This window comes from Cupressus sempervirens, chromosome 5 (assembly GCF_028749045.1).
Source record: "Cupressus sempervirens isolate cs-2001-9-10 chromosome 5, ASM2874904v1, whole genome shotgun sequence".
NCBI lineage: Eukaryota > Viridiplantae > Streptophyta > Pinopsida > Cupressales > Cupressaceae > Cupressus > Cupressus sempervirens.
In genome coordinates, this window is record NC_143122.1 from 428,863,068 (window position 1) to 428,877,387 (window position 14,320).

Sequence of the window (14,320 nt, forward strand, 5' to 3'; positions counted from 1 at the left end):
TAAAAAGTGATAAAATTACCTCACAACAAGAACCCAAAAATAACATCCATTTCGTACTCCCAATAGGCAAGATAGTATTGCATTCACTTGTTCACAATAACACAATTATTATGTATTTTTTTCACTAATCAAAGTGCAATTATTTTCTATAAATTAAATATTTCTAAAGTTTGGATAGTTATTTATAAAAAAAAATTTATATTATAAAATTTATTTAACTCAAATACTATTGGTTTTGTGTTATAGGAGCCCTTTTTTTGGAGGCTCCTCCATATTACTTTTTTTCTAGCAAAATTTTCGTAATAGTATATAATATGATATTATATATAGAATGCATTAGTAAAGCCTTAATATAATTATATTCAACAAAATTATGAAATCTATTTAGAATTCATAAATCACAACAAATTTTATGATGTCAAGTACTAAACAAAGATTACCAATATTTAATCATTTCTAATTTCTTTAGAAAAATATTTTAAATTAATTTTTTCACTTTATACATTATGTCAATAGCATATAAATGATTATTAATTTTAATTTTAATTATATTTTTACTATAGAAAACTTTCCCCAAATAAATTAAGCTACCCACTTTATAATAATATTTTATAAATAATATCAAATAACCAAACTAATTATATCCCGATAAATAAATGATCTTTATTAAAATAATAATATATTTTAAAAAAGAAAATATTAAACTAAAAAATTATGTTAAAGTTAGAGATGTGCAATGTAGTGAACAATGTCAATATTTCCCATAAAAGTTACAATACTTCAATTTTTTAATAAAAATAGATCGAAAATATTCCCCAATGAACTTCTCTTGAGAGTGAGTACCCATTGTACACTAAAGTGCCATTGCTACTACTAATTATTAAAAGATTAAAGATGGTAAAACCGCCAAACAATTATAGGGACTTTGCCTTTTAGAAGGTAGAGGAGGTCATAAGCTCCGTATAAATCAATATTATCTTTCTCATATACCTTAAAACAAAGGATATCTTATGACGATAGTAGAAAATAACAAAAAAAAAAAATTTGAAAAAAATTACTACATTTTCATTTTTCATGAATCTCAAAATTTTATTTTATTTTATTTTATTTTATTTTATCTTTTAGTGCATTTTTGTCCGAGATTAGCGTGTCCCCAAAACAATATCCTCACCTCTTAAACTTGCCAAAAATGGCTCCGCCCTCTTTGCGAGGTATTTATAATTTACTCTTCGATTGCTCCTCCTCTGCCGAGTTCCCCCGTTCTCCATTGGAGACTCCATATCTCACTGGAACTGCCCTTCTTTTAAACCTTCCTTACATTTTTTGGTGTCTTTACAAGGAGATAAAAAACAGATTTTCTGATATAATTCTCTTATATCTCTGAAATTTTTAGATATCTCCAAACCCATCTGTGGGTTTGCAAATCCTCTGCAGCTCTCTGTATCTCTGCAAGTCAAATTTCTTACGTTTCATGAGCTTTCTTCGATTGATGTCCACCCGAGCTGCGTATAAATTCTCAAAGGATGGCTCTCTGAAAGTCCTGAGGAAGAATGCGTACCCCACCATGAAATACACAGAGGTGAGGTAGAAACAAATGGGTTCCATTATATCCCATGATAATTCCCAAAATGTCAGCCTCAGTGAACCCATCGTCTGTACTGCAAAAAATCCCAGTCCACACCACAGCTCCTTCCGCGTCATGCTCTCGCTTTTCTCCTCTATTTCCCCCTTTCCCTTCTCCATTTTCCTCAGTTCCTCAATGGATTCCTCATCCACCGGCCATGGCAGAACATTCTCCACGGCTCTTGCCGTCTGCACACAAATTTAATGTCAAAAGCTCAGCAAAACCCCCTAAATAAACCAGTGCATTAACAGAGCCAAAAAACAGGGGAAAAACAGAGCAAAAACAGGGGTATATGAACACAAATAGCAGAGAAATTGAATATGGTACCTGGTGAGGATGAGGATATATAGTCCGGCCAATCCTCAGTATTTCTCCGGATTGCTCGAACCTCTTTATGATTTCTTTAATCTCATCTTCAGACAAGCTCTTTGTGCAAGCCGTGCACAATTTGAGCAGCTTCTGGTACGAAATGCACGCTTCTGGAATCTCTCTTATCATTCTTTTCACAGCATTCAAATTCACAAATCTCAGCACTGCAGCAATGTCTTGCGGCGTCAATTTATCCTTTGGAATCGAAGGACGCGCATTGGCCCAACGAATCTGATCATGGATTATGTCGTCGCTGCTGTTCTTGCCCAAAATATAGCACTCCAAAACAGATGGGGATTCAAATCTTGTTTTGGGATCGGCTAAATCCAACAATGGAGGGCGTGTGTGAGCAAAGCTCCGCACAGAAGAAGGGAAATCCCCAAAACGGAGAATCGAGCCTCTGCGTCGCAATGCCTGGCTAAATCTTCTGCACAAACTGGCCATGGCAAATTTTCCCCAAATTATACCAAAAAACTAAACTTTCTCAAATCCTAAACTTTCTCGATTTTGAGCAGCCAAAAGAAGAAGCTTTTATATGAATAAAGATTGAGCCGCCAGCTGGGAGATCGTTAACTAATGACATGAGAGAACCAGCAATTATATCTGTAAAATTTACTATTTTTCAACTGCAAATTGGACTGCCTCCGCCATTGCAAGCTCGACTGGGTGACGTGTAAACTCTCCGCGAATCAAATTAATTTGGGAAATCAGGTAATTGGCAATGGGCATTCATATTAATTAGAGCTGAGATCCAAATGTTTTAGGCAGTGCATAGTCTGTGTTTAATTTCTTGCGCAAGATATCCATGGTTTGTGAAGAAAGCAATGATTCCTGCGTACGTACACGTGGCGATCATATCCTTCATCCTTTTCAGGTTTTATCGTTTTACTAACTTTGGGAGTTGCAATAAAAACTTGTGTGGCAGCCAAAGATGTCTGCGTGGCGAATGAATCGGACAGTTTAACTGGTCAGTCGGTGAGACGCGGGGAACAGTCTGCCTTGCTTATTAAAAGTGTTGCACGTATAGGCTTCTACCACTTGTTTCTATGGATTCATACACAAGCACATTATGATGTGTGTTTCTATATTTAAATTTCTCTGTTTGCTTGATCTTATCTTTATTCAGTCTTTTGTCTTTACCAAGATTAAAAGGCTTTTACACGTTTGAAGGGACTTTTTCGAAACATATTTATAGGGACTCTTTCTAAACTCATCATTTCAAGTTTTGAGGTTATGATGATGTTTCACTATATATTTTTGAAATCTCTTCGGCTAAGAGCTAAAGACTAAGGAGCATCTGCGCTGCCAAATTCATCCGGGCACGATCCCGACCTCATTCCTTATGATGTCTTTAAGCCTTGCACTCGGCAAGACTTGATCCCTAGTGAGCTTTTTGTGAGCCATTCAACTTCACTAGTAGACCAAGGGTACCTAAACTTGTTTGTGGATGACCTCCATCAAAAATATATATTTTTGATCTAGTGGAGACCTCGTTTTATCATAAGTATGTGTGTTTCCATACCCTCTATTACATTAGACCTTATCTATACCCTCCATTACAATGGATACATTTCAAACACTTCTATTTTTTTTAACCACTCTACTTAAACCAATATAAGTTTGAGGTAATGGTGGGATTATATATCTTTGGATTTTTTATTTTTAAGAAATAAATCTTAAAAGAGCCATGTGAGAGATACAGAGACAAGGTTGAGGTTAACTAGTCAAAGAGATAGTTTTCTTTAATTAACAAGACCTTTGAGAACAAAAGTCCCTCCTAATGCAAAAAGTAAGGATAGATTAAGAATAGCTTTATAAGCTTTGGAGAAAGAAAAGATTTAACAATGGCAATTAAACAATTGATTAATAAAAATGTGCATGTCATCTAATTGTTGGTTTTACACCATACCATTAAATTGACATAGCTCTATCTTCTATCTTACAATGAGGCAATGTTTGTGTTACATAAATGCATACTAAATAATAGGGAACATAAAGTTCTCTTAAATTTTATATTATAGACCTATACTAGATTGCACACAACAATATATGTACTCCAAATGCTTCTAGAAGGAAACTAGAAATTGCATTTGCCCTCATATGAAGGTCATGAAACTGCTTAGGAATGCTACAACTGAGATTGTTACTTTCCAAATTCAGCCGTTGAGCAAACTTTGTAAGATTTCCAATGCCACCTGGAATTCATCCATGCAAATATGGAGAAATTATTCGTGTCAAATTATTAAATGACAAAATTTGGAATTGATAATCTGGAGAGAGTTAGCCCAAAGAGGATGAAATGGTTTGTGTAATTTTATTCCAGATAGAATAAGAGTATAGAGATTAGATAAATTATCGAGGGAAGGAGGAAGTTCTCAATTAATAGAGGTAGAGATGAGGTTTGATTTTATAAAGTTGTAATGGTATGATGCTAAGATCAATGTTACATGAATATTTCCCAAGGAATGGTTATGGGAATATCTTCATGAGGCAATTTAATCACCTTTTTATACGATGAAAGTATTAAGAATTCTTGACAATGTTGTTAACACAAAGAAAAAAATTGTTACAAAATAATTCATTTGACATATACCAATGTCATAACCTAAAAGCATTCTCTTCAATTTTTTCATTAATTATTTAAAAAAAAAGAAATAGAAAGCTCTTTTTTCAGACTACATATGCGTTCAACTCTAGTTTATTCCTACATGACAATAGTTTAAAAAAATAGAAATAGAAAGCTCTTTTTTTAGACTACATATGCGCTCAACTCTAGTTTATTCCTACATGACAATAGTTTCCTTTAGTATACAAGAAGATGAGAGAGAAGATTATCATATGTTTTTTTCTCTACAAAAGTTTATATCACCATTAGAAAACATTTCTACCAACGCATATCACAAGAGTTTTTAATTACAATAATTTGCACATACAATGCATATGACATAAATACCAAATGAAATCAAGTCAACATGTTCAATTCAAGACAGAAGGAAGAACTATAAATCCAAAGTACAAACAAAATTTCTTATCATTTATTTTAGTGCTACATGTTTGGGCATCAATATGTGCTCAAGCAACATTTCACTTGAAGAAAATGCAACCATTCTATCACTTAATTAATTTATGAAAATATATTACTTTTAATATATGTTTTTATATAGTGTTGGGAGTGATGAACAAAGGTCAATAATTTTTATTATTAAAAAACTAGTAGATAACATAAGACAATCCAAATAGGAGGTTAATTAAAATGTACATGGAATAAATGTAAATAGTAATGTATAAGAGTCATGTGAAGAACCCATCTAGAGCCTTCCATTAGCAAACACTACTACATCTAGGCTCTAATTGCGATGGCAGGCTGTCGCAATTACAACGGCCACTTGTCGCTCAAGCGACAATACCATGAATTGGCTTCTGTTGGACGAGCATCAAACTTTTGCAGTCACAAATTGTGACGACAAGCTCATCTGTCACAATTGGGACACCTAAAGCTATCACAATTTGGAAGAAAGCAAGGGAAAGAGTTCATCTTCACACCGTAGATATTGCGATGATCTACTGTTGCAATTACAATGACTTACGTTTTTAGTTTTTCGTTGTAAGTGCAATGACTGTGTTGTAGGGTTGACAAGCATCCGTTGGAAGGGGATGTCGCAATGACCATAGTATGCGATGACATTGCTATTGGAGTGATGACCATCCATTAGAAGTGGTTGTCACAATTGTGATGGTATGTGATGACAATGCTGTTGGAGCGACGACTACCCATTAGACAAGCCGTCACAATTGTGATGACTTGCTGAATTATTAAATTTTTTTTATAGTTTTGGTATTATATTATTAGTTCCTGCCATGGCAGAGAACTCTAGAGGCATAGGCATCCCAAGACAAAGAGTGGATGCTCTACATGTGTAGGTACGATCAATAATGGATGAAATATTTGAATGTGCACATGGGATGGATGACCAAGTATCACTGAGCTTTGTAAATGGATACAACTCCACTGATTAGGATGGAAAAGCTATGATCAATGTGTCCATTTAAATATTGTATGTGAATTATTTGGGCCAGTGCCTCATGACTATGCTCTCATAGACATTCATCCAAAATGAGGAATCATAAATTTGGCTTGCATACCATTTTAGCTGAATACCCCAAATTAACACAACCATCTTCAATATACTTCCACATAGGTTCAATTTTCTATTTCATCTATCATCGTGGACTTCAATTATAAATTTTTGGTAGCAACAAAATGAAGAAGTTGGTAGAACAAATTATAAAAAGAATGTATGCAACATATGTAGATCTCTCACATAAAATATCTTCTCTCCATTCTATTTGCAATAGGAAAGAGGTATTGGACTATTTGATAAAGTGTCCTGTGAGCAATTATTTTAGATGTAAGGTAAAATTGTAGGAAAGTGTGCAAAGTGAATAAAGTTTTATCTTGACACTTCTTACATTTTCTCCACCTTGGTTGAGGCCTCCATGCACGCAGACACACCCTAGATCTGCTTTTGACCTATGGGCCAGAGGACAAACCTTGAATCAATATTTTAATATCTTTTAAAGCATGATTTAAATCATTTAAACAATATGGATGGTATTGGAGATTCAAACAATGCCTAACAACATTACATCAAAATTTTAAAAAGAAAAGCATGACTTAAGTCTTAAGAAAAATATAGACCACATTGGTGCAATGATCGCATCCTTTGGATCACATTGTCTACCACTTGAACATACAATATTTCTCAAATAAGGTCAAACATAACTTTTGTATGTTTGTTTTGAATTAAACAACCAATATTTAATACATGGATCATAAATGTATTTGGAGTTGCATGTTGTTGTTGTTCACTAAACCATTGGATGGCATACTTCGAGATAAACATGTCAAACATATCACAAAAAAATATTTGTGTTGATTAAGTCCATTGGAAATGACATGTATTAGGTTCATAAAGAAGGTCCTCATGTAACTAAAGTAGTTTAGAAGTAAATACTTACTTTCATGATCAAGAGAAATGCTCCTTAATGTGAAAGCAAGCTGGAAACTTTGAATTAGCGTACTATGATTTGAACTTTACAAGCATGTATATTCCATCTCTGAATTAGTATATAGTGATAAGGCTCATTGACAAGATGCAACAACCATGTTGGCAAGAAAGGAATCCTGCCCTCTTCAAAACAATTCCATCTACATCCGCACCTCATTAAGCAAATATAAAAGTGTCTTTTCCCTAGTGAATGAACACAGATCAAACTAATATTCAATAGAGGTTAATTGAAATCAAATCACAAAAAATAATTAGAATGCAGTACTCTTATTTCATAACTTAATTATGTCAATGGAGAAAGTGGTATCCTAAGGACTGAAAATGTCTAAATTATCATATGGAAAGGGCATAAGTACAATGTTGTGCATCTCTTCTTCAAGCTTATACATATATGTTGTAATGAAGTTACAGGTCAACAAGAACATTTAAGTATAGCTTTATTGATGAATCCCACCCATTGTAATCATTGTTACACATTTAGAATCTTCCATCAATTAGCATAAACAAATAGATATCCATTTGCTTTGACTTGCCAGATTTGACCTTGCCTTTACAAGATTGTGATAAATAATGTAACTCCTAAGGAAAGCATTCTCCATAATCCAACTTTTATGTCCAAGTAAATAAATGCACAATATAATAAGGCAATAAATTGTAAAGGAAAACATGAGCATTTTAAGTAAGCAACATTCCTCAAACAAAGCACTGATGCAATTAAAGAGAAAGTTAGGTATATAAATTAAAAGTTAAAACATAGATTACCTTGACATGAGAGAACAGTAATGCAAGAATATAAGCATTGGTAACTGCCTCAAACTTTGCTGGTGTATTTTTAGGGTATATTGCCTGAATAAATAGTGAGGAAAGTAAAAGCGTTATTTGATGTCCACTCAACCTTAGAGAGCTTGTTTCTTGATAATTTAAAAGTAAAACCAATATTTCAACCCTAAAGTTAAAATTTCTACCACACAATACGAATGGGAAAAATAGAAGTCTTTCAAGGAGAGATGCTAAAAAAGGCTTAAGACATATAGCCCATACAGTATACCTACTGCATTCTTCATAGTTTCCCTAGAGAAATTTCCATCAGTTATAGCACATAATGTAGGAAGCTTCAAGCTATAGGTTTGGGTAGGACTTGGATAAATTGTAGAGTGTTTAATATCGGCATCACTTTTTGGTCCATCCACCTCTTGGGGCATGTACCCTATTTTCTACATCTTCTGAATATCCTTTATATCATTTTCTTGAGCATTATCTTTACTTTTATCTCCATGCTGAGATCCCTTTTCTTTTCTTAGTTTCTCAAATAAGGAAGATACTGAAGAGAATATTAAAGCAGTTCTTGAAAATGTCCTCTTGAGTCCCTACACTCCTGGTCAATGTGGAGGATGAGACTTAGGATGAGGACAAGTAGAAGATGACACAAGGACAATTGAAAGAATTCGATGAGCTCCAACCCTCGTTTCATTATCTAGAGGTGCCATAGCTTGCAATAACTAATGAAATAGAGCCTCTAGAAAATCTTGGACAAGAGAGATCCTTTATCTTGAGAACCCTTGTGCCTCAAATGCTAAAAAAATAGCCCAAAAATTTGAGTAATTATCTAGTGATGCTAGCAATAACTAGGAATATAGGGAACAAAGACATGCCTTATTATAATATGAATGATTTGGTATAGATGACATGATATGTGCAATAAGATACGTTGTTGCAATTATTATTCTAGCTACGACAGTGGTTGTAGAAAGATTTGCTAGACTTGTTTGGCTCCTAGCACTTCATTCTTCCAATCAAGGTTTTTGGCTCCTAACCCCCCTGCTTTTTTTGGCCTATAGATCTTGTCCCATCAGATTAAGGTTTCTTTCTTTTTATCTTATCTTCCTTTCTAGAAGAAGTCCCTTAGTTTTGCTTCTATTTTCTTTTTTGATATTCTTAGGGGTAAGTGCACCAAGTTGTGGTGCCAAAAGGGGGGTATAAGTGGACACCTTTTTCTTGAAATCTGCAAATTTTAAACTTCAACAAGAATTTGAAGATAGTTACGCTCAAAATTTTAAGCTATGACAAAAAAAAAAAGTCGTAGTCCTTTGAATCTAGTTTCTAAACTACTAATTTTTTTTTCAAAATTGTTTAGTTTTAGGTCCTCAAAAAAGGGGCCACAAAAAGTGGTACTGTTTATTCCAAAAAAACATAACACAGTACAAAGTGTGGGCCCCCTAAAATTTTAACTTTTTTTTTGAAATTCTTTAATCGCTCTAGTCAAAAGTTACTTAACACTATGTAGTTTATCCCAAATTTTTCGAGTAATTTTATAATGTGTATTTTTTAACTAGACACATCCCAAAAATGTGAAATATCTGTGTGCTCCCCCTAGAAATAATTGAAAACTAATCTAAAATCAAAACTTTTTTTTTTCAAAGTGTGTAGAATGGAGTCTAGTTTCTAAAAAACTAAGTTGTTGCAAAATTTGATGAATGAGCTAAAATCTATAGCCCAATTAGGACATGGTGGTTTTTGACAAAAAATGAACATACATTCAAAATAAATTATAGATGAAAGGTTTGAAATAGTTCAAATTAAAAATAAATTATATGGTTAGATAGCTAACACAGAGACCTATAATGCTATGTAACTTGATCTTATCAATACCCAACCACAAGGAATCTTGAAGGGGAGCACACAAGAAAAAGCAATCATTTTTGGTATGTTTGTTGGAAAACACGTTCTCAGACCTGTTTATAAACTCCAAACCTTTGGGTTGGATCTCCAAGGCAAAACCAAGCCTTAGGCTTGGGTTTAATGCAAAGCTTTCAATAGCGCGTGCACCCTATAGTGCACATGCGCTATTGAACTTTGCATTCCCAGTAGCGTGTGCGCGCTATAGTGCGCACACACTATCAATACCTAAATTGAAAAAGAGAACTAGGTGGGGGGCGGGCAAGGGAATGGCTATGTGTGTGTGAGAGAGAGATAGAGAGAAAGTAGGGGATGGGAGAGGGGAGAGAGTATAGGATGGGAGAGAGAAAGTGAGAAAGAGTAGAGGTGGCAAAGAGAGTATAGGATGGGAGAGAGAGGAAGTGTGAGAGAGTAGGGGTGATAGAGAGAGTACAGGATGCGAGAGAGTAGGGGTGACAAAGAGAGAGTGCGGGATGGAGGAGAGAGATTGATAGTAGGGGATGGGAGAGAGAGGAAGTGTGAGAGAGATTATAGGTTGGGAGAGAGAGATTGAGAGTAGGGATGGGGGAGAGAGAGAGTAGGCAGTGGGAGACAGAGTGGGAGAGGAAGAGCAAGAGAGAGGAGGATGGGAGTGCATGTGTGTGAAAGAGAGAGAGTATGGAATGGGAGAGGGGGAAGACAGAGTAGCTTGAGAGAGAGTAGGGGATGGAAGAGAGATTAGGTGATGGGAGAGGGAGAGAGAGGGGGGATAGAAATGTGTGTACAAGAGAAAGAGAGAGAGAGTAGGGGATAGGAGAGAGTGTGAAAATGTAAGAGAGAGTAGGGGGTAGCAGAGAGAGAGATAGAGTAGAGAGGGGGAGAGAGAGTGAGAGTGAGAGTGAGAGTGAGTAGGCGGTGGGAGAGGGAGTGGGAGAGGGAGAGCGAGTGATAGAAAAAGTAGGGGATGGGAGAGGAGAGAGGGGGGATGAGTGTGTGTGTGTGTGTGAAAGAGAGAGAGTAGGGAATGAGAGAGGGGAGAGAGAGATAGAGAGAGTAGGCAATGGTAGAGAGAGAGAGAGAGAGAGAGAGAGAGAGAGAGAGAGAGAGAGTAGGCAGTGGGAGACGGAGTGGGAGGGAGAGAGAGGTGGAATGGAAGTGTGTAAGAGAGATAGAGTAGGGGATGGGAGAGAGTAGGCAATGGGAGAGGGATTGCGAGAGAGAGAGGGGGGGAGAAATGGGAATGTGTATTTATTTATAAGAGAGATAGAGTAGGAGATGGGAGAGAGTGTGAGAGTTTGAGAGAGAGTAGGAGGTGCCAGAGAGAGATCGTACGGATGGGGGTAAGAGAGAGAGAGAGAGAGTAGGGGATGGGAGAGAGTGTGTGAGAGAGTAGGGGATGGAAGAGAGAGAGTGAGAGTAGGGGATGGGAGAGAGAAAGTAGAGAGGGAGAGAGAGTACTTGAGAGAGAGAGATAGTAGGTAGTGCAAGAGGGAGTGGGAGAGGGAGAGAGAGGGGGGATGGGAGTGTGTGTAACAAATCTAGAGACTAGGGGATGGGAGAGAGTGTGAGAGTGTGAGAGAGAGTAGGTGGTGGTAGAGAGAGCTTGTATGGGATGAGAGAGAGAGAGAGTGAGATTATGAGATGGGAGAGCGTGAGCGAGAGTAGGGGATGGGAGAGAGAGAGTGAGAGTAAGGGATGGGAGAGAGAGAGAGAGTAGAGAGGAAAAGAGAGAACTTGAGAGAGAGAGAGAGTAGGCGGTAGGAGAGGGAGTGGGAGAGGGAGAGGGAGAGGGAGAGAGATAGGGGGGATGGGAGTGTGTGTGACATATGTAGAGAGTAAGGGATGGGAGAGAAGAAGAGTGGGGGGATAACAATGTGTGTGTCTATGAAAGAGAGAGAGAGTAGGGGATGGGAGAGAGTGTGAGAGTAAGAGGTGGCAAAGAGAGAGTACGACAATGGGGGAGAGAAAGTAGGTGGTGGGAGAGGGAAAGAGAGAGGGGGGATGCGAGTGTGTGTGTAAGAGAGACAAAGTAGGGGATGGGAGAGAGTGTGAGATTGTGAGAGAGTAGGGGATGGGAGAGGAGAGAGAGAGTAGGGGATGGGGGAGAGAAAGTAGTCGGTGGGAGAGGGAGTGGGAGAGGGAGAGAGAGAGAGGGGGGATGGGAGTGTGTGTGTGTAAAAGAGACAGAGTAGGGGATGGGAGAGAGTGTGAGAGTGAGTAGGTGGTGGCAGAGAGAGCTCATACAGGATGGGAGAGAGCGAGAGTAGAGAGGGAGAGAGAGAACTTGAGAGAGAGAGAGAGAGAGAGAGAGAGAGAGAGAGAGAGAGAGTAGGTAGTAGGAGAGGGAGTGGGAGAGGGAGAGGGAGAGAGATAGGGGGGATGGGAGTGTGTGTGACAGATGTCGAGAGTAGGGGATGGGAGAGAAGAGAGTGGGGGGATAAGAGTGTGTGTGTCTATGAAAGAGAGAGAGTAAGGGATGGGAGAGAGTGTGAGAGTGTGAGAGAGAGTAGAGGGTGGTATAGAGAGAGAGTACGATGATGGGGGAGAGAAAGTAGGTGGTGGGAGAGGGAGTGGGAGAGGGAGAGAGAGAGGGGGAATGGGAATGTGTGTAAGAGAGACAAAGCAGGGGATGGGAGAGAGTAGGGGATGGGAGAGGAGAGAGAGAGTAGGGGATGGGGGAGAGAAAGTAGGTGGTGAGAGAGGGAGTGGGAGAGGGAGAGAGAGAGGGGGGATGGGAGTGTGTTTGTAAGAGAGACAAAGTAGCGGATGGGAGAGAGTGTGAGAGTGAGTAGGTGGTGGCAGAGAGAGCTCGTACGAGATGGGAGAGAGAGTGAGATTAGGGGATGGGTGAGTGTGAGAGAGAGTAGGATATGGGAGAGAGAGAGTGAGAGTAAGGGATGGGGGAGAGAGAGAGAGAGAGAGAGAGAGAGAGAGAGAGAGAGAGAGAGAGAGAGAGAGAGAGAGAGAGTAGAGAGGGAGAGAGAGAGATAGTAGGTGATAGGAAAGAGTGTGAGAGTAGGGGGTGGTAGAGAGAGAGAGTACGATGATGGGGGAGAGAAAGTAGGTGGTGGGAGAGGAAAAGAGAGAGGGGGGATGGGAGTGTGTGTGTGTAAGAAAGATAGAGTAGGGGATGGGAGAGGAGAGAGAGAGTAGGGGATGGGGGATAGAAAGTAGGTAGTGGGAGAGGGAGAGAGAGAGGGGGGATGGGAGTGTGTGTGTAAGAGAGACAGAGTAGGGGATGGGGTAGATTGTGAGAGTGAGTAGGTGGTGGCACAGAGAGCTCGTATAGGATGGGAGAGAGAGAGAGTAGAGAGGGAGAGAGAGAACTTGAGAGAGAGAGATAGTAGGTAGCAGGAGAGGGAGAGGGAGAGAGATAGAGGGGATGGGAGTGTGTGTGACAGATGTAGAGAGTAGGGGATGGGAGAGAAGAGAGTGGGGGGATAAGAGTGTGTGAGAGATCTAAAGAGTAGGGGATGGGAGAGGAGAGAGGGTGAGAGAGGTAGAGAGAGTAGGTGGTGGGAGAGGGAGAGCGAGAAAGAGAGTAAAGGATGGGAGAGGGGAGAGAGAGTAGGAAGAGAGAGAGGGTAGGGGATGGGAGAGAGTAGGGAGGATGGAGAGTGATGTGTTTTCACATAGTGCGTACACGCTTTATAGTGTGTACACACTATGTGAAATCACCTAAAAACGGGCAAAAAGAAACTTTGGGGCCCATTTCATCCATTTTTTGCTTTTGGTCTATTATGCACTCTGTTATTCTAATAGAAATCATGAGTTCCAACATAGCAAATACCATTTCAACACTTTTGGAAGCTAGCAAACACCAAATTCAATCATTGGATATGTGATTTGAAGACTTTTTGAATATTCCTTGTATAGAAAAGGTTAGTGCAATCTATTTTAAATATTGTTTGTTGATATATAGATACAAATCTAATTATAATTTGACATGTTGTTTAATATATAGTGAATTCATTGAAATTTGTATGTTTGAATGAAATGATATTTCAAAACAGTTAGAAATTTGACAAGTCGTTTGATATATATTGTGTATTCATTCAAATAATTATAATTTTTATATGTATTTGAATAATTTGTAATTTACACATTTTAAGTAATTCATATGTTTGAATAATTTGACATGTATAAATCATCATCATGCCAAGGAAGAAACTAAAAACTCAAACAAATGAAGATAGTGAGAGAGATTTGGTAATTAAAAGAGATAAAATGAAATTACTATGTGAGCAAAGAAAATTGCAAAGCAATAATGAAGAATTGACTTTCGAAGAGGATCAAGAACCACCGATACAAAGAAACAAAGAGGAAGAATTGGAAAGACAAAGAGAACGAATGAGATTGTTACGCTCAAGAAGACAATTGAGTTGTGAAGCTACACCATCTTCCAATGTTGGAGTCATATTGCCCGCTACACCAATGTTGGAGTCATATTGTCCGCTACACCATCTTCCAATGTTGGAGTCATATTGTCCGCTACACCATCTTCCAATGTTGAAGTCATATCGTCCTCTCATGTTGAAGAGACACTGATTTGTAGATCCGACAATATATACACTCCATCATGTCATGTTGAAGGCACAACATC

The 14,320-nt window shown here is 38.0% G+C and overlaps 1 protein-coding gene across 1 annotated transcript; it reads right to left on the reverse strand.

The window, feature by feature from the left end:
• Positions 1–1,150: 1,150 nt before the first annotated feature.
• LOC149556625 (calcium uniporter protein 3, mitochondrial-like) lies at positions 1,151–2,575 on the reverse strand. Its single transcript, XM_089785896.1, has 2 exons — positions 1,952–2,575; positions 1,151–1,812 (listed from the first exon to the last, which is right to left on the reverse strand). The coding sequence occupies exons 1-2, from the start codon at positions 2,435–2,437 to the stop codon at positions 1,390–1,392; spliced, it is 909 nt and encodes a 302-aa protein (XP_089642022.1). The 5' UTR covers positions 2,438–2,575; the 3' UTR covers positions 1,151–1,389.
• Between the last annotated feature and the right edge of the window lie 11,745 nt (positions 2,576–14,320).

What these genes read in the sequence shown, in the direction of transcription:
- LOC149556625 (XM_089785896.1), bottom strand. Translation starts at nt 2,437, where the DNA reads ATGGCCAGTTTGTGCAGAAGATTTAGCCAGGCATTGCGACGCAGAGGC. An exon ending in TATATCCTCATCCTCACCAG is followed by an intron (nt 1,813 to 1,951) that starts GTACCATATTCA and finishes ATTTGTGTGCAG; the next exon opens with ACGGCAAGAGCCGTGGAGAA.